This window comes from Sus scrofa, chromosome 1 (genome assembly GCF_000003025.6).
Source record: "Sus scrofa isolate TJ Tabasco breed Duroc chromosome 1, Sscrofa11.1, whole genome shotgun sequence".
Taxonomy (NCBI): domain Eukaryota; kingdom Metazoa; phylum Chordata; class Mammalia; order Artiodactyla; family Suidae; genus Sus; species Sus scrofa.
In genome coordinates this window covers 119,587,368-119,608,188 of record NC_010443.5, presented here as the reverse complement: position 1 = coordinate 119,608,188, position 20,821 = coordinate 119,587,368, and the positions used below count along the sequence as shown (strand labels likewise).

General features: G+C 42.9%; 2 protein-coding genes across 3 annotated transcripts in view; both read right to left on the bottom strand.

Moving 5' to 3' along the window:
* Positions 480–14,185, bottom strand: BCL2L10 (BCL2 like 10). 2 transcript variants are annotated; one of them, XM_021095299.1, is made up of 3 exons: positions 10,670–14,182; positions 8,508–8,626; positions 481–740 (listed from the first exon to the last, which is right to left on the bottom strand). In XM_021095299.1, the coding sequence occupies exons 1-3, from the start codon at positions 11,099–11,101 to the stop codon at positions 689–691; spliced, it is 603 nt and encodes a 200-aa protein (XP_020950958.1). In that variant the 5' UTR covers positions 11,102–14,182; the 3' UTR covers positions 481–688. The 2 variants fall into 2 exon arrangements, with proteins under 2 accessions (XP_013848439.1, XP_020950958.1); XM_013992985.2 differs by lacking the exon at positions 8,508–8,626 and having other exon boundaries at positions 480–740; positions 10,670–14,185.
* The window catches only part of GNB5 (G protein subunit beta 5), a 44,479-nt gene continuing 41,986 nt past the window's right edge, over positions 18,329–20,821 (bottom strand). Inside the window, exon 11 of the mRNA XM_001924730.4 lies at positions 18,329–20,778. Coding sequence (XP_001924765.1) covers positions 20,767–20,778 — 12 coding nt within the window. The 3' untranslated portion in view covers positions 18,329–20,766. The remainder of the gene's footprint in view (positions 20,779–20,821) is intronic.

The following is a 20,821-nucleotide window of genomic DNA, read 5'->3' as shown; positions in this document are numbered from 1 at the left end:
CCACTCCTGGGCAAATATCCAGAGACAACTCTAGTTTGAAAAGATACATGCACCCCTATATTCACAGCAGCACTATTCACAATAGCCAAGACATGGAACAACCTAAATATCCATCAACAGATGAATGGATAAAGAAGTTAGACAGTGAAAAACAAACATCATATGCTATCACTTAAATGCAGAATCTAAAATATGGTACAAATGAACCTATCTACAAAACAGAAATAGATTCACAGACATAGAGAACAGACTTGTGGTTGCCGAGGGGGATGAGAGTGGTATGAATTAAGACACCGGGGTTGGCAGATGCAAGCTATTATATATAGAATGGACAACAACAAAATTCTGCTGCATAGAACAGGGAACTATATTCAATATCCTGTGATAAACCATAATGGAAAAGAATATTTTAACAGATGAATTGTGTATATAACTGAATCATTTTTGCTATAAAGCAGTAATTAAAACAACACTGTAAATCAACTATACTTCAATTAAAAAAAAAACAGAAAATTTATTGAGTCCCAAGTAGCTTTAGGCACAGCCACACTGTGAGATTTCAGTCATACCATCAGAACTGTTTCTCCACATTCCACTCATCTCAAATCTGACTCAGTCCTTCTGTGAGCTCTTCTCTTCTGGGCAGGCTCTCTCTGGGAAGGCAAAACATCCTCTCCAGATTCTATTCTCAAAGTAACAGAACCCAAAGAGTTGGAATACACCTGGCAAGAACATAGGACCTGAAAAAAATAAGACCATAGGAAACCTAAATAAGTGGAAGAAGAATTCATGTTCTTAGAAGGGAAGACACAATATTGTAAAGTACTACTTATTTCCAAATTGATGTATAATCCAATGCCATTCTATTCAAAATTGTATAGCCATATCTTAACGAAATCTTTACATACAGGATTTATCTTAATTTACAAAAATAGCCAAGGATTTAAAAAGGCAGTAGGGTTGGAGTTCCCATCATGGCTCAGTGGTTAACGAATCCGACTAGGAACCATGAGGTTGCAGGTTCGATCCCTGGCCTTGCTCAGTGGGTTAAGGATCTGGCGTTGAGGTGAGCTGTGGTGTAGGTGGCAGACGCAGCTCGGATCCCATGTTGCTGTGGCTCTGGCGCAGGCCTGCGGCTACAGCTCCGATTCAACCCCTAGCCTGGGAACCTCCATGTGCCGCGGGAGCAGCCCAAGAAATGGCAAAAAGACAAAAAATAAAAAAAATTAAAAAATAAAAAAAAAAGGCAGTGGGGGGTGGATGGAGTTCTCTGGTAGTGATCCAGTGTTACCACTGCTGTGGCTTGCGTTGGATCCCTGGCCTGGGAACTTCTACATGCCACAGGTCAGGCCAAAAAAAAAAAAAAAAAAAAGCCAAGAATTAAAAAAAAAAAAAAATAGAATGGTGGGAGGAGGAAATTAGATTACAACACACATGTGTAAACATGCCATAAACATACAGTAATTAGGATGGAGTGTTATTAGTAGAGGAAAATATAAATCAACATAATAGAGAATACATTCAAAGCGGCTGAGGAAAAAATAGACCATCTATAAACAATGCTAAAATACCCACCCTAACCCTTCTTTTCGACGAAGTGAGTCCTACTTCATAGTACTTTAAAAGAATTCTAGAATGGATCAGTGACTGAGGACATAGAATACTTTCCTCATGATCTTGGGACAAGGGTGACCTTCCTAGGGAAGACTGAAACACCGTAAGCCATAAAGGCAAAATTGTAGGACGATTTAACACTGGCAAGAGAGTTAAGAGGTAGGCATTCTCTACCTTGGTATAAGTTTGGACAGTAGAACCTATTTTGAATAGTAATTTGGTAGTAGCCAAATTTTAACACATATAAACTCTGACTCAGAATTTCTTTCTAGGATTCTTCCCTCAGACATAATCATGCAGGGCTATGCACAAAAAAATTCCATGCAACATTGTTTCCAATAGCCCATGTGAGGAGAAACACCCTAAAACACACTTAATTGAAGGTTAAATCAGCTTATCCTGCCATACTGCAGAATGCACTGTAACAGAACAGCAAGCATGTTTTAAAGAGTGAAGTTTCATAAAGATGACAAAAAGCAGGTTCAGCTGTTTACAAAATACAAGTATAGTAATGGCCAGGAAGGTGTAGAGGGACATTGCATTTTAAATTTTGCAACCAAATATTTAATATTGTCATTGTGTCAATACAATTTCAAGCAAATGCCAAATGGAAGACCAAGCCCAGAAATTTAAAGATGAAACAATCTTATAAACAAAAAGTGACACCAAGGCAGTCTTCCACTCCAGCCACACTATCAGTGGCCGTGATGGTGCCAGCTAGCCAATGTCATATATATCACCCAGCATTTATCACATCATCAATTTGCAGAATGCTCCAGATGTTTCAGTTGCTAGAGTCAGGACACTGACTGAAACCAACAAAGAAATAACCAGTTCCTCCTAAAAGTTCTAATACCTCCCTTTTGGACGTTAATCCCTACAGTTTTTCTCCTTGGGCTTCTTCTGAGTTCTGTTACTATAGAAATAAGATTCAGGCCAGCAGTTTCAGCTAGTGTAGGAGGAATGACCTCCATAACATCTACCTCGGCCAGAAGGCAGTAGGATTTCATACATTCAATGTTTGTGAATATCCAGTTAACCACAGGGCCCACTCTATTAGCTCTACCTTAATAGAGCGTGAATAACACACAGGGCATCATGAACCAAGTTCTCAGCTTCTTCAATCACTAATTTGTTAGCACCAGGAACAATAATTTTAACTTTTTCCTGGGTTTATTTGACCTGTAATCTTTTTTTTTTTTTCTCATTTTAAGGCAGCACCCACAGCATATGACAGTTCCCAGGCTAGAAGTCGAATCAGAGCTACAGCAGCTGGCCTATGCCACAGCCATACGGTACCTGGGCTGTGTTTGCGAACTACACCACAGCTCACAGCAACGCCAGATCCTTAACCCACTGAACGAGGCCAGGGATCGAACCTGCATCCTCATAAATATTAGTCCGATTCATTTTCACTGCGCCACAATGGGAACCAGTCTATAATCTTGAGCAGTTTGCCAGAACCATAGAAATTGACCTCCCTCAGCTCACTCAGCCAAACCCAGCAAGTCAGCAGTGAATTGCTCAATATTAGCAAGTGGCTTGATTCTGGTATCTTTTCTTTCAGTATCCTTAACCACCACAATCTTTGTTTTGTTCAGGAAATTGAGTACAAGATCACTAGGGGCATGTCTTAAGGATAGACTTCTGAATGAGAAGGACATTGATCGGTTTTTAAAATTTGCTTTGCTAGATTTAGAATATAGGCAGTCCTCTCTCAGGGCTAGGTACAGCAGAAGCTACTGTTTCATTATCCTGATCTGTTTTGGGATCAGATAAGCAAAACTGAATGAGCCCAATCTGAGCCATTTCAACTTCTGGTGATGTCAAAATTTGCTACCTTTTGAATGAGAACCAGCCCTCCTACCTCACAGTCATCAATTGTCCCACAACGTTTCCTTTTTCTGTTTTTTTTTTTTTAATGACAGTTTAAACCAAAAACAAAAATAAACAAGAACTGTTTACCCATTTTTCCCACCCTCCACCATCCACCTCTGGCAACCACCAATCTGTTTTATCTATGGGCTTACGTTTTTTGCTTGTTTGTTTAAGATTCTACCTGTAAGAGATCACAGAGTTTTGACTTTCTGTCCAGCTTATTTCACTTAGCATTATACACTTGAGGGCATTAGCAAGTTTCTTAACTATTCTAACATCTCTAAGATCTATACCAGTCCCTGTAGCTTGGTCAATCACTTTCCTCACTGCATTTATACTCATATAAGGAAAGCAGAGTTGATTACTGAGAGACGACCGTTGAGTTCAATGAAGTGGTTGCACTGCTTAACAAATTTTCTCTGTCAATCAGTTCACAAGTCAAGACATGCCAAGATTTCAATACTCAGAGCTCTTGTTGTGGCTCAGTGGTAATGAACCCAACTAGTATCCATGAGGATGGAGGTTTGATCCCTGGCCTCACTCAGTGGGTTAAGGATCCAGTGTTGCCATGAGCTGTGGTACAGTTCGTAGATGTGGCTCAGATCCACATTGCTGTGGCTGTGGCATAGGCTGACACCTGTAGCTCCGATTTGACCCCTAGTCAGGGAACTTCCAGAACTTCCATATGCTGAAGGCGTGGCCCTAAAAAGAAAAAAAAAAATCTCAATACTCTTTTCTTTTCTAAATCTTTCTAGAATAACTTGGAAATGATGACTCCCTTTCTGAAAAAACTTGGTATAGGAGTGTAAGAGAGAACCAGCAACTATGACCACTGATGTGGTACAACTTCCTACTTCCTTATCTTCAGCATTTTGGCTGTTGGATGTCACACTTGCACTTGTCTCAGAATGAGAGCACTATTAAAGCCATTTATGATAAACCCACAGCAAATATAATACTCAATGGAGAAAAACTGAAAGCCTTCTCACTCAAATCTGGAACAAGACAGGGATGCCCACTCTCACCACTGCTCTTCAACATCGTTTTGGAAGTCTTAGCCACAGCAATTAGACAAACAAAAGAAATAAAAGGCATCCATATAGGAAGAGAAGAGATCAAACTGTCACTGTATGCAGATGACATGATTCTACACCTAGAAAACCCTAAAGACTCAACCCCAAAACTCCTTGAACTGATTAATAAATTCAGCAAAGTGGCAGGATATAAGATTAACATTCAGAAGTCAGTTGCATTTCTGTATACCAGCAATGAAACATTAGAAAAGGAATACAAAAATACGATACCTTTTAAAATTGTACCACACAAAATCAAATACCTCGGAATACACCTGACCAAGGAGGTAAAGGACCTATATGCCGAGAACTATAAAACCTTAATCAAAGAAATCAAAGAAGATGTAAAGAAATGGAAAGATATTCCATGTTCCTGGATTGGAAAAATCAATATTGTGAAAATGGCCATACTACCCAAAGCAATCTACAGATTCAATGCAATCCCTATCAAATGACCCATGACATTTTTCACAGAACTAGAACAAACAATCCAAACATTTATATGGAACCACAAAAGACCCAGAATCGCCAAAGCAATCCTGAGAAACAAAAACCAAGCAGGAGGCATAACTCTCCCAGACTTCAAGAAATACTACAAAGCCACAGTCATCAAAACAGTGTGGTACTGGTATCAAAACAGACAGACAGACCAATGGAACAGAATAGAGAACCTGGAAATAAACCCTGACACCTATGGTCAATTAATCTTTGACAAGGGAGGCAAGAACATAAAATGGGAAAAGGAAAGTCTATTCAGCAAGCATTGCTGGGAAACCTGGACAGCTGCATGCAAAGCAATGAGACTAGAACACACCCTCATACCATGCACAAAAATAAACTCAAAATGGCTGAAAGACTTAAATATACGACAGGACACCATCAAACTCCTAGAAGAAAACATAGGCAAAACACTCTCTGACATCAACATCATGAATATTTTCTCAGGTCAGTCTCCCAAAGCAATAGAAATTAGAGCAAAAATAAACCCATGGGACCTCATCAAACTGAAAAGCTTCTGCACAGAAAAGGAAACCAAAAAGAAAACAAAAAGACAACTTACAGAATGGGAGAAAATAGTTTCAAATGATGCAACTGACAAGGGCTTAATCTCTAGAATATATAAACAACTTATACAACTCAACAGCAAAAAAACCAATCAATCAATGGAAAAATGGGCAAAAGACCTGAATAGACATTTGTCCAAAGAAGATATACAGATGGCCAACAAACACATGAAAAAATGCTCAACATCGCTGATCATAAGAGAAATGCAAATCAAAACTACCATGAGATATCACCTCACACCAGTCAGAATGGCCATCATTAATAAATCCACAAATGGCAAGTGCTGGAGGGGCTGTGGAGAAAAGGGAACCCTCCTGCACTGCTGGTGGGAATGTAAACTGGTACAGCCACTATGGAGAACAGTTTGGAGATACCTTAGAAATCTATACATAGAACTTCCATATGACCTCGCAATCCCACTCTTGGGCATCTATCTGGACAAAACTCTACTTAAAAGAGACACTTGCACCCGCATGTTCATTGTAGCACTATTCACAAGAGCCAGGATGTGGAAACAATCCAAATGTCCATCAACAGATGATTGGATTCGGAAGAGGTGGTATATATACACAATGGAATACTACTCAGCCATAAAAAAGGATGACATAATGCCATTTGTAGCAACATGGATGGAACTAGAGAATCTCATACTGAGTGAAATGAGCCAGAAAGACAAAGACAAATACCATCTGATATCACTTATAACTGGAATCTAATATCCAGCACAAATGAACATCTCCTCAGAAAAGAAAATCATGGACTTGGAGAAGAGACTTGTGGCTGCCTGATGGGAGAGGGAGGGAGTGGGAGGGATCGGGAGCTTGGGCTTATCAGGCACAACCTAGAATAGATTTACAAGGAGATCCTGCTGAATAGCATTAAGAACTATGTCTAGATACTCATGTTGCAACAGAAGAAAGGGTGGGGGAAAAACTGTAATTGCAATGTATACATGTAAGGATGACCTGACCCCCTTGCTGTACAGTGGGAAAAAAAAAAAAAAAAAAAAAAAGAATGAGAGCACTATTTATAATGGTCACATTGCTTCTTCCATCTTTTTTTGTCTTTTGCCTTTTTAGGGCTGCACCCACAGCATATGGAGGTTCCCAGGCTAGAAGTTGATTTGGAGCTACAGCTGCCTGCCTATGCCACAGACATAGCAATACAGGATGCAAGCCATGTCTGTGACCTCCACCACAGCTCACAACAACAGTGGATCCTTAACCCACTGAGCAAGTCCAGGGATTGAACCTTCATGTTCATGGATACTAGTCGAGTTCGTTAACCACTGGGCCACAATGGGAACTACTGCTCTTCCATCTTGAATCATTTTATTCATTCCTTTTGGTCCAAGGCTTGTTCTAGTAGCATCAGCAACAACTTTGGCCATGAAGATGTTGCTGAAGCAGATCTGGGCCGGTTTGTCGTCCTCATGGACGCTTTTTCCACAGCTGCTGGCAAGCTTGGCTGGGTCTGTGTGGGCTCCAAAAGGATAGACGGACATTGATTCTAGCAGGCAGCAGATAACCGGTGTTCACTGTTAGGCACTGAAGAGGATCAGAACATGTTACCCCCCAATATTCCGCTTTGGCATATTGATTATTTTGAGGTGGAGGCAACTCAGAAATAACATATAGGAAGAGTTTTCTGGCCTCCTCCCTTTTCGCTGAAAACAGGCCATAAATTTCCTGTGAGAAAGGTGCCTTCTTGTACCAGGAAGGGGTGAACACTCATTGCCGGTGAAGAGAGTTAACACCAGTATGAATCTGCATAAAAATTTTACCAAAAAATTCCTCATCTTCCATTAGCTCCTCACATGTATTTTCTAGTCACTGTCCCATAATATACCACCCCTAAAAGCACAAACCCCTTTTCTTTGTTTAGTCAGTTGGCCACAATTTATCACCCTTTGTTAAAATGGTATATAAACCCTGAGTCTAACTGCTTGAGTTTCACTTTTTTTCTAGAAATGAAGTCCCCTGTAAAAAAAAAAAGTAACATCAAATAGAACTTGTATATTTTTTTCCTGTTTATCTTTTGTCTTCTAAATTCACAGGCCTTGGGTACAGAATATAAGAGTGTAAAGTTTTCTCTCTCCATCAACTTCAAGTGATGGGCTGACTGCAGGACGAAGAGCGAAAGAGAAGGACTTTTTATATGTTTGTGAATTAGTTAAGTGTTTAAAATAATTATATGTGTTGTATTTAAAGAGACAGTAAAAAGGAAATTATTATTAATCAAGTTACTCCTACAAATAAAGTCTTAGTGAATACCAAGGAAAATCAACTACTTTTTAAAAAAAGATGCATAATTTATTAAAACTTTAAAGACATAATAATTTATTGAGGTCAGAAAAATAAAAATTTAATATATTAACTCTAGAAACCTTTAAGTCCCAGAAATTCGATTTCAAAGGATTTAGAAAGAATTCCTTATAAAAAGACTTAATATTACACTCTTTGTTAAACTGTGACTCAATGGACTTTAGTATCATTTTACACCCCTAACATATTGCCTTAATAAATTACTCAGCAGCAGCATATGAAATCATGAGATGAGAAGCACATATTCACTCTTATCCAAATGTAGCAAATAGCACCATTTTCTATTTAACGGGAGGTAGTTTCTTCCATAATTCTTTAGAGCAATAAGCATTTAGGACCCCGTGTCCCTCATTTAAAGTCATTTGTGTATTTGTCCTTATACCTCTGAGCACTTGTCAGGAGTTAAAATGCTGGCTGAATTACTGTAGGACTCATATGAATGCAGATAAAAAAGGTCTCAGAAGGTGGTTTACTCTTGTCTGTTCCTTCACACCTCAAATTCACTTGGCTGGTCACAGGCAGGTAGAAATCAGTTAAGAATTTTAGAACTCACAATAATTTTCTCCACAAGTAGAGTAAGACCACTGCTGTACAGTATGACACAAAAACCCAGACCATGTGTCTTGTCCAAGTTTGTTGCAATGAACCTTGGAAGAAGAGACAAAATCCATCCTATGAAGGGGGAGGGAGAAGAGAATTAGATTGTGTCCCCAAACTCAAAACCTGACTTCAAAAAAACACACAAGAGGTTCTAGATTAAACAGTAAGACAAATATGGGATTTAAAAAGTTAAAAAAAAAAAAAAAAAGGAAATCCTAACCAATAAGCCATTTGTAATGAGGAACCTTTGAGTTATACTTTTTAAGAAGTAATCTAACAGGATAGAAGGACATAGGAGACACTTGGTCACTTAAAGCAGGAGTACTCATCTTTTCACCCCTTTCAAAAGTTGAGAGGAAGGTAGAATACTCTATCATGTTCTTTTCTGAGCAAAGAACAAATGCCATTTGGGAAACCATCAAATCACTAAATTGAAATTTATTGCCTGAGACAATAAAGCAAGCAGTTCCATTCAGAAAAATGGGTAAGAAGCGTTTTTTGTTTTTTGTTTTTTTTTCTTTTGTCTTTTTAGGCCTGCACCCTTGGCAAATGGAAGTTCCCAGGCTAGAGGTTGAACTGGAGCTACAGCTGCCAACCTTCACCATAGCAACACCAGATCCAAGCCTCGTCTGCAACCTACACCACAGCTCACAGCAAAGCCGGATCCTTAACCCACCAGGGAGGCCAAGGATTGAACCCTCCTTCTCATGGATACTTGTGGGGTTCGTTACTGCTTGGCCACAATGGGAACTCCAGAAAGAAGAGACTTGAAATCCTGACTGCTGTATTTTAACTGCAAGTGAGAGGGGTATAGGCATGCCCTGTTTATTCAATTGGAGAATTTCTGCTTCTTGATGTTAAAGATTATTCCTTAGTGATGACTGGACAACAGACGAAAACAAAACCAATAGTTCCCTCCCATCCCCTGCCATCAATCTCCTGTTTAGTGTGGAGGGCCCTTTGGGGCTAAAGGCCTTGTTAAGACAAATGGCACAGGTGAGGTTTTGAGAGTTCACAAGCCTGGGTAGTTGAAGACCTTGTCCCCTCCCCCCGCCCTACCCATTCCCCAATACACACACCCACACCACTGCACCCACAAGAATGGAGTTAACGCTAACACCTCAAACTGTTTAAGGTCAAGGTTCTGATTCAGATACTACCTTGCCTCCATAAATGGAACCCAATTCATCACTATAGGTCTTCAAGAAACAGTGAAACTGAAGGCTAAATTTCCTAAGGTCAGTCTTTCCTAGATTTGCAGGTTTTTTTTTTTTGTTTGTTTTGTTTTGTTTTTTAAATGCTGGTTTAAATAGTTTGGCTATATTTCTTCTCTAACCTGGGTCACAATGCTCATTGATTCAACTCCAGTAAGGAAGAGTAGAAAGAAGCAGGGGTCTAGCTCAGAACCCAAAAGGCATTCTCCTCTCTTCCTGAGTTTGGCCAGACTCTCCTTGGTCATCAGCTGGGTTTAGGACCTGCAGTGCAGGGGCCTGCCAATCTAGCCTAGACCACTGAGATCAATGATTTACAGCTGAGAGGGAAGGCACCTGGCCATCCCAGTTGAGGGCTGGGTGCAAATGATTAGAAGTTAAGGAACCTGGGGTCTGTACCACCACTAGTTGTGGGGGTACACCCCTTAATAGCTCTACTTCAGCCCTTTCTTAGAGATGTGGAGCAGGACAAGGGCTGCCTTTTCATCCTAAAGTTTTTAGGCTGGTGTGCTCCAACCTGCAGAGCTGCGGAGTCAAGTGGAAAGGTGTACCTAATAGCATTGAAGAAAGAATCCACCTGGCTCAGGTCACCCTGCTGCTGACTTCACCATTTTGGGAATCTCTGCCTGAGCAAAGCATCCAGACCTAACATGGGCACATCCTAAAACACCAGGGCCGGTCAAGGGCAAGGCCAAAGTGTGCAAACCGTTCATTGCTGCAACTTCATGCATTGCTCTTTCAAAGGGTTTGTATGAGAGCCGTCTAGTTAGGCCGGTTTTGACAACTGACTGCCAGGAGAAGAGAAAGCTGGACCTCACACCGAATACCCCCACGGGGTCCCTCCAGGTACCAGCCACGTCGGTGCGTCCTGAGCTGCCCACCAGCCCCCAGTCCCCACGCTCACCCAGCCGCCGTTCGCCAATAGCCAGGTGCGATGCTGCCCTGAGAGCTGAGCGCACAGCAAAGCCACCAGGAGTCGGCAGTCCCTGCTAACGTTGCCCTCCTTCTTCTTCCGCCCACAGGCCTCCCGAGGATGTCTTTCCAGCAGCATCCCTGCGAAGGTCAAGAGTGATGCCACGCGGTACCAGTTGGGGCCACGTGGGCTTGCGAGTAGTTTCTGTGCCATCCAGGCCACCAATTCGACACGGTTCCAGCGGAAGCCGCGGTAGACAGACAAGGTGCGCACGTTGTACTCCCGTATCTGGGCAGCCACGCAACGCAGCACTGCGGCCTCGGGCGAGGACGGCTGCCGCGCGGCGGTGCCGGGCTCCCGGGCGCAGTACTCCAGGTAGTCGGTCAGAAGCCGGGCTGTGCGCTCCCTGAACGCGTCCGCCATAGCTCGACCTCTGCGGTGGGTCAGACTCGGGCGGGTTTTCTAAGCCCGCCCTGCCCCGCCCTACCTCGCCCCGCCTCACCTCGGCTAGTCTGAGCCTGGTCCCACCCGGCCTGTTCCCTGGCAGATGCTTTGTCAGGTCAGGAGAGTAGTCTTTGCTGGGAATCCCGCCTACACCTGTTATTGGCGGGGCCCAGCGGGGCCCAGCGGTGCCCAGCGGTGTGCACGTATTCACGTAGCAATCAGGACAGAGTGAGACTCTTTTTTTGGGGGGTGTGTGTTTAGCTCTTACCTTGGGGACTAAGAACTTAGAGGCAGTCTGGGAAGTTGGGCTAGACTTTTGCCTCTTCTTGAGGCATACACCCCTCCACTGGCGGCTCCTTTGAAAGGATTACCAGCATCTTCTCATTGGACCGAAGCATCCAGGTGTGTGTTGGAGACACCTTTCTTTGGGTCTGGCTTATGTGGCAGGAAAGAGGACAATTCTCTTGCAGGCTGCTAGAGTGCCAATATTGGCTGCATTCATTCATTCATTTGTTAACTTGTTTACTCCTAGTCTTTGGGGTGCTAAGTGTCCCCCTTAGCTCTGGAGATATAATGGGAGACAAGGCATGTGGTCCCTACTCGCAAGGACCTTACAGTCCAGTGATGGTACAAAGACACAGTCACAGTAGAGTTGAATTATTACTATAACAGAAGTGGAGAGAGTACCCAACTCTCAGCTGCTGCAGATAGCTACCATCTCTATATTGCTTAGAATTCTCCACTTTTTATTGGCCAATCCCTCATTACTCCAATCTCCTATTATAGTTACTATTTCTTCTGCTCATCTTTCTCTGTTCCTGTTACTTTATGGCCTCTTCCTCCTGATTGGAAGCATCACAGAATTAGTACCAACAGTGAAATCTAGGAGCATTTTGAAATACTCCTTCCCACCACCACCATGCAGGGTGAAAGACGAATTGCTACATCTTGTATGGCCTGCAAGAAGAAAGACACAACTCTTAGTAGGTCACTTTGGAAGCAACATACATATTTGCGGGTGCAACCTCGACCCATCTATAGGCTGGTAGATTGGGGAGCAGAACAAGAGAAGGCACTACAGCTGCTTAGGGTCTGTTAAGCCAATTAAGAACACTTGAGTCTTATGATCCAACAGATCCAATGACGCTTGAAGTGTCAAATAAGGAAGCTGTATGGAGCCTCTAGCAAGCACCAGTAGCACTACAGTGCAGTCCTCTAGGATTGTGAAGCAAATCTATGTCCTCTTCTGCAGATAACTATTCTCCTTTGGAGAAGCAGTTTCTGGCTTGCTACTACTAGGTATTGGTAGAGGCTGAATGAGATGTCCATGCAGCTTGAGCTCTCTCCATAATATAGATGTTATCTGACTTACTTACCTTGTTACAAGGTTAGGTGTGCACAGCAGCAGTCTGTTATCAAGTGGTGTATGGGAGACTGAACTCAGGCAGGTCCATTAGGTACAAGTAAATTGCATGAGCAGATGGTTCAAACTCCTGCAACAAGTCCTTGAGCTTCCATGCCTATGGCCTCCAGGGGATTGCTGGTGACTAGTTGACTGAGGGAGAAAACCTCAGCCATGGATTACAGATGGGACTGTATAATATGCTGGTACCACATGAAAGTGGACAGAAGGAGCATTACAGGTCCACTCTGGGGAGATTGTGAAGACAGTGATGAAGGAAAATCCTCCTCCTGGGAAGAAATTCAAGCAGGATATTTAACTATATACTACGTCTGGGGTGAGAGATGGCTAGAGTACAGATCCCCACTGATTCATGGGCAGTTGTTGATGGTTTGGCTGGATGGTAAGGGCCTTGAAAGGAATAGGACTGGAAGACTGGTGACAAGGAAACCTTGGAAAAGACATATGTGGCTGGATCCCTCTGAACAGGTATATACTGAAGATATTTGTGTCCTGTGTCACTGCCTTCAAAGGGCAGCCACTGCAGAGGAGACTCTTAATAATCAAGTAGACAAAATTCTGTGCTCTGTGATGTCAAATGAGCTTCTTTACACAGCAGCACAGTGCTTGCTCTATGGGCCCATGAATGAAGAGGCCATGTACCAGGGAGAGAGGATGAGGCAACAGAATTCCCCCTACAAAGGCTGAGCTGGCTAACCTGTTTGCTACTGGCCAGTGCCGGTGATTCCTCTATGGTGAGCCAAACGAATTCTGTCAGAAGGGAATATAAATCTCTGTACATCAAACTGAGCTGGTAGTAAATCTTATGAGTTCCCTTACTAATAACTTAAATAAACATTTTGATATATGTTCATGTTTTATCTTCAAGGGAGTCATGATTTTATCTTTCTGAACGTTACATTTCAGCAGCAGGCAAGCAGGTTTTGTTTTCTTAGATTTGGAGTAGCTTAGAGGTTAGTGGTAAATTCTCTGACCCTGCCATTGGTTACCTCTAATAATTGTCAGCTGAAATTAAACAACAAATGAATAAATTATTCTTCACACAGAACTTCCTATGCAGTTTGCAGTCAGACTTGGTTACAATTCTGGCTCTGCCACTTAGAAGCTGTGTGACCATGAGCAAGTTATTCAGCTCTCTCAGCCTTAATTTCCCCACCTAAGAAATAGAGGTGAAGTTCCCATTGTGGCTTAGCAGTTGGAGAACCCAGCTGGTATCCATGAGGATGCGAGTTTGATCCCTGGCCTTGCTCAGTGGGTTAAGGACCTGTGGTATATATAGTTCATAGACATGACTCCAGCTTTGCTGTGGTTTTGGTGTTGGCTGGCAGCTATGGTTCTGATTTGACCCCTAGACTGGAAACAGCCATGTGCCACATGTGCAACCCTAAAAAGAAAAAAAAAAAAGAAGAAGAAAGAAAATAGAGATAAGAAGCCATCCACATCATAGCCTGTTACAAGGGTTACATGAGTTCTATGTGCAAAGGCCTTAGCATAGTGCCTGGAACAGAGTAAAACCTCTTTACAGAGGAGGTTTTATTATTTTATGAACTGACCAAGGTTATTAGGCTCAAACCACTTTTAACCAAAAAACCAAGATGTGACATTTTGGTGAGCTGTACCTATGTGGTTTGTGGGGTTTTGTGTGTGTGTGTGTGTGTGTGTGTGTGTGTGTGTGTGTGTGTGTGTGTGTGTGTGTGTGTGTGTGTTTAATACTGTAAACAACTAGAAACCACCTACTATTTTTCCGTATACATTTTAAAAAGCTTTGTTGTATGGAGTTCCTATTGTGGCTGAATGGGTTAAGAACCCCACTAGTATCCATGAGGATGTGGGTTTGATCCCTGGCCTTGGTCAGTGGGTTAAGGATCTGACACTGCCATGCGCTATGGTGTAGGTTGCACATGCAGCTCAGATCTGGCATTGCTGTGGCTGTGGTGTAGGCTGGCAACTGCAGCTCAGATTGACCCCTAGTCTGGGAACTTGCATATGCTGCAGGTGTGGCCCTAAAAAGAAAAATAAATAAATAAAGCTTTATTGTGAAATAATTCATAACACCATAAAACTCATTCTTAAAGTATCTATTTCAGTGGATTTTAGTATATTCAAAGTAGTGCAACCATCACAGCTATTTAATTTCATTATCTCAAAGGAAATCCAATCCCCTACCCCTAAGTAAACACCAATCTACTTTGTGATGCTATGGATCTGCCTATTCTGGACATTTCATGAAATGGAATCATATACTGTGTGGCCCTTTGTACCTGGCTTCTTTCACTTGGTATAATGTTTTCAAGGTTTATCCATGTTGTAGCATGAATCAGTACTTCATTCATTTTTAAAAATTTATTTTTATTAAATGATAGTTGATTTACAATGTTGTACCAGTTTCTGCTGTACAACAAAGTGACCCAGTCATACATATTTGTACGTATTTCCTTTCTTATATTCTCTTCATCATAATCTATCCCAAGAGACTGGATATAGTCCCTGTGCTGTACAGTAGGACCTCACTGCTTATCCACTGCAAATTTAATAGCTTGAATATACTAACCCCAAACTCCCAGTCCATCCTAACCTCCCCCAACTTGGCAACCACAAGTCTGTTCTCCATGTCTAAGAGCCTATTTCTGTTCTGTAGGTAGGTTCTTTTATACCATATTTTACATTCCACATATAAGCATTATCATATGGTATGTCTTTCTTCTTCTGACTTACTCCACTTAGTATGAGAATCTCTAGTTGCATCCATGTTGCTGCAGATGGCATTATTTTGTTCTTTTTATGGTGGAGTAGTATTCCATTGTATATATGTACCACATCTTCTTAATTCACTCATCTGTCAATGGACATTTAGGTTGCTTCCTTGTTTTGGCTATTACGAGTAGTGCTGCAATGAACACAGGGGTATACGTATCTTTTTGAATCATAGTTTTGTCTGGATATATGCCCAGAAGTGGGATTGCTGGATCACCTGAGGAAACTCCATACTGATTTCCATAGTGGTTGTACCAATTTACATTCCCACCAACAATGTAGAAGGGTCCCCTTTTCTCTACACCCTTTCCAGCATTTGTTATTTAGTACTCCATTCCTTTTTACTGCCAAGTAATATTCCACTTCATGGATATACCACATTTGTTCATCCATTCATCAGCTGTTAGACACTGGAGTTGTTTCACTTTGAGCTGCTATCAACAGTTGTGTTCAAGTTTGTGTGTGGACATGTCTTCATTTCTCTTGGTACAGACCTAGGAATGGGAGGCCACCTATTACTGGGAAGAACAGATAGGTTTGAAACATTGACTTCTGGTTCCTGGTTTATTTTATTTTGTCTTTTTGCCTTTTCTAGGGCCTCTCCCTCAGCACATGGAAGTTCCCAGGCTAGGGGTCCAATCAGAGCTGCAGATGCCAGCCCACGCCAGAGCCACAGCAATGCCAGATCCGAGCCACATCTGCAACCTACACCACAGCCCATGGCAATGCCTGATCCCCAACCCACTGAGTGAGGCCAGGGATCGAACCCGCAACCCCATGGTTCCCAGTCAGACTTGTTAACCACTGCACCACGATGGGAACTCCTGGTTCCTGGTTTATGACAAAGTTAAATGTTCCCTAGAGGTGTGTTAGTTAGATAACCTTGGGTTCAAAAGTAGGCATTTCCTGTTGTCACAGTCTTTGCATAATGTTCATATCATACATACATTTAGTTTTTCTTACTTACGTGATTAAATTAACCAGCACATTGTTTCTGAAGGCATCTCCTCACCAGAGGGTCTCCATCCTTTTTACAATGACAGAAACATATTAATTTCATTTTGTTCACCAGAATACTGTGAGTCAGTCCACTGTGGAGACTATCCTGAAGGCCAGCCTAGCTCCAGCCAAGTCCAGGCTGGAGAATGAGGGGTCTGTGGATGCCCTGCAGAGTGACCTGATTCTCTTCTCTTATCCATGAGGGAGGGAGTGGTTTAGCCTCACGTACCCTCAAAGGATCCACAGAGATAGGAAGGTTCACTGAGAGCTCTCTCCAACTTTCTGAGTCCCCTCCTCAGAATTCCTGGCCCACCTCAGGCCTGCCCCATCTCAATGTCCAGGGGAGAGACCTTAGTATTTTTAACCTGCTTTTGAGCCAGCAGGCAAGTTTGGGAAAAGCAGATTTACAAATCCCTGTTCGGTCAGTGCTCTTGGGCTTATAGAGCTCTGGCCCCAACCCCAGTACCAGATAATATAACTTGTTACCTGAGCTTATCCCCAGAACCCCCAGAGGCTTCCTATGAAAAGACTGTCAATGGTTCACAAGCTCCTATTGGTTTATAGCCTCTTCCACTGCCTCTCTTGGACCTGTGGTCACCCCAAAGCCTCTCCTGAGGGCCTCTCCTAGAAGCCCCCACCTCAGTTACCCTGGCTTCCTCCCCCTTTCTGGGGATCCTACAGTACAAGGGCCTGATGGGCCAGGGGAGGTCTCCCATAGAGGGGCTGGAAAAGGGCTCGGTAGCCCAGAGAAGCTGTTTCCAAAGTAGGTCTGACCCTGGGAGTCCTTAACAGGAGTTCTCCAGGTCAAAAATATTTTCATAATAACACTATCTCTTTTTCATATGTGTGGCTTTTAAAACCCTTTCGCAGGAGTTTTCCAGAGACTACTGTTGTGGGGTGAAAGCATCACCACTGGAATGTATGCTTCTGTATTGGGACAGAAGAGAGAGGAGAGGCAGTTCCCATCGTGGCTCCGTGGAAACAAACCCAACAAGTATCTGTGAGGATGCAGGTTTGATCCCTGGCCTTGCTCAGTGGGTTAAGGATCCAGCATTGCCATGAGCTGTGGTGTACGTTGCAGACTTGACTCACATCCCGCCTTGCTGTGGCTGTGGTGTACGCTGGCAGCTATAGCTCCGATTTGACCCCTAGACTGGGAACTTCCACATGCTGAGGATGTGGCCCTAAAACAAAACAAAAAAAAGACAAAAAAAAAAAAAAAGAGAGAGAGAGAGAGAGAGAGGAGGAAGGATATGGGGGCAGGGGAGAAGGAGAGAGAAGGGAGAGGAGGAGTGGGAAGGGAGAGAAAGGGAACAGGAAAGGGAGGAAGAAGGGAACTAACCCTTGTTGAATATGTACCAAAGGCTGAGGTGGGTCCTTTACATACTTTACAGCCGTCCCATTTCCTAGATGAGGAAACTAAGGCTGAGTGAAACTTCGGTATGATATAGCCTGTAAAGGTGGTAGAGCTGGGTCTGAACCTAGGTCTCCATCCTTTGTCCCCTGCTGTCCCCTCCTACAGATGAGTGTCAGCAGGACCACCTTCCAGCCAGAGGGCCAAGCAACTTCAGGAGCCCACGATACAAAGGCCTTTTATAGCATGTGCTCCCCTTAAGCCACTTATAATCCAAGGAAGGATGTGGAGGAGGTCAGGGGTGGGAAGAAGGAAGTGGATATGGAGAGCTGCTCTGGCTTCCAGCTTATTCCAGAACAGGACTGGCAGCCAGGCCCCACTTCTGGGAGGCTGACCATCCACTCCTTCTAAAGCCTCTGTCTTGGTTTTCCGCCCACAGGTATTTCCCACAAACACTCATCGCCACACACCTCCTTGTCTGACCACCCGCTTCCTGCTTGACCCTTTTCTGGCTGGGAGGGGGGTCCAAACATCTGTTTGGCCCCTTCACTGCAACTGGTTTGGTAGGTTTGCCACCAGGTCCTCTAAAAAGGAAAAAAAAAAAAAAAAAAAAAAAAAAAAAACCAGAAAGAAAAAAAAACTGATTCAAAAACTCCACTCAGTATTATTTTCAATATGCAAAATACAATTTATTACCTGGGAGTTTACCCTTGAGTTTCCACATGGTACAGTACATTCCCAACCAAGTAGTTCATCAATAAATACTAAACAGCACCCACTGCGAGATTAAATACTTACAGGGGAGGTGGCTTACTGCCCAAGGAGGGTGAGTACAGGAGAGGGCACTTTCACGGGGCCCTTAAAGTCACTGTTTGGATTGGAAAGTGAGGGGTGATTTTGCGTGTACACTGCAGATGCCCCCACCTGTCCAAACATAGAAACTTGAATTTGCTTCACCTGAGTCTGTATGACTTTTCCTTGGCCCTGTCTTTCTCCTCTTCTGGGAGGCCCAGGTCAGAGTGCAGATACACAAAAAGGTATGTGAAGGCGGGGGAAGGGGATGCCATAACTAGGAGCTCAGGAACAAACTCTGGAACATTCTGGGAGCAGAGCTTGGGAATTTCATGGGCCTGTCCCTTCAGCAGCTGGCAGTAGACCCTGTGCCCACTTCCTTGAGCCCCTGCCCAGGCTAGAACCCACTAGGGAGAGAAGGTGGCTGACAAGTTGTTCTGGACTATGTTCCCTGTCCCCTTACCCTCTGGGCTCTCAAGGTGTGTGTGGGTGGGTGGCAGGGGTGTATGTGTGAGCGAGCAGGAGCCTTTCATATTTTTCTGTCTCTACCCCAGGCCCTGTTGTAGAGTCTTGTAGTGTTGTATAACCACTATGTTTATTTTAAAAGAGTTGATGGCAAAGCTGGCCTGGGTGATTTTTGACTGACTGGCCCATTACGATACCTCAACAAGTAGTTTTGCCTGGCACACCCTCTGAGGTTTACAAGAGCTCCAGCTCTGGAAGGACCTCTTCAAGCAACAGAGCCTGGGGCTGGGCCTGCAAAGCCAGAACTACCACTAGGAGAAGGTCCAGGCTGGAGAAGGAACAAGAGAGGGGACTGAGGACCCAGGGGACTCAGCACACACAGCCCTCGGGCAGCACTGGGACCTGGCCCATCAGACCCCAGATCACCTACAGGAATGTTTTTTTTTCCTCACCCAGGAATGGTTTTTGGCCTGAGGTGATGACCTTTTATTTCCCTAAGTGATGCATGCCATCTTTATGAACAAGGAGTTTTCTAAAGCAAAGAATAAGCCTCTACACCTTGAAACCAAACAGAAAATAAAGGATCCTGTAACTAAAGCACTAGTTATCTTCCAGAAGGAACAGGTGAATTTCAAATGACCAGATTTTTTTTTTTTTCACTTTTTAGGGCCACACCCGTGGCATATGGAGGTTCCTGGGCTAGGGGTACAACTGGAGCTACAGCTGCCTGCCTACACCACAGCAGATCAGAGCTGCATCCGTCACCTACACCACAGCTCATGGCAACACTGGATCCTTAACCCACTGAGTGAGGCCAGGGATTGAACCCGCAACCTCATGGTTCCTAGTTGGATTGTTTCCACTGTGCTACAACGGGAACTCCAAGATATTTTTTTACATTACTTTTTCTCAATATAAGTGAAGCCAAGACATTATCATCTGAGACCTATCAATTAATTTGTATGTAATTACACTTGCAATGCAATAAATATGAGTGTAATTGGTACAGACAAGATTCACTTTAGCCTGGTGGGATGCTACTTACTGATCCTGATACATCTAACACTACAAATAGGTTTTAAAATAAGTTTACTGTCTTCTGTGTCACAAGCAGCACTCAGCTCTTCCTTCAAATGAAAGAAATTGTCCTGTCCACGTGATACAATGATCACTCACACCATCATAAGATTCACAAATCAAACCTTCTGTCCATTTTACCATTTTATACATATCTCTGCTTAATTTATAACTGTTCACATACATGGAAAAAAATGTTTTATCTGAAAGAAAGACAACTGGATGCAAGGCTGAAAAAGATACTTTCACAATAAAAACACATTTAAAAAGGTGATGTCTAATTACATTTGGAATTGGAATTTTCTTCTCTCAAAGACCAAGTAACACAGTCCCTCTCACACAGTCCATTAAAATCAACCCTTCCAGTGGAAGGTTCCAAAAATCACAGTGCACACTGAGAAAAAAATCAGCTTTTAAAGTGCTCTGAAAAATAAATCTGATTCAAGGAAACAATATGGAATATAGTAAATGCTGAATTCTACTGGTAAGAGAATGAGTTGAGAATAGTATACTTCAGAATAACCTTAAAAACATACATTTTAAAAAGTGTTCAAAATGAAAAACACTGTACTTGAAGGTGTTCTCGGAGTGCTGAAGACTCACACTGGGATCTTTCTAGGATGGTGGTTTTAATGGTAATATTGGAGACACGTGGTGAACTTTCAGACATGGAGCTGCTCCCTTAAGCTAAGTTGCATTCAACTCTCAGACCCTCTAAAAGCAAGATTTACACATGATGATTTCAAATTCTATCCTCAGGTACCTATGAGTTCACTGTGATTAAGCCCAGACCTGCAAAGACATAAACAGAGAATTTTTAATCTGTTTCCAGTTA

Excerpts from the sequence above, each read along its gene's own strand:
- BCL2L10 (XM_021095299.1), bottom strand. The coding sequence starts at position 11,101 with ATGGCGGACGCGTTCAGGGAGCGCACAGCCCGGCTTCTGACCGACTAC. Across the intron at positions 8,627-10,669 it reads TATTGGCGAACGGCGGCTGG|GATGGATTTTGTCTCTTCTT; the intron begins GTGAGCGTGGGG and ends CCCCCTTCATAG. Across the intron at positions 741-8,507 it reads TACTTGTGGAGAAAATTATT|GTCCTATGTTCTTGCCAGGT; the intron begins GTGAGTTCTAAA and ends TATTTTTTTCAG.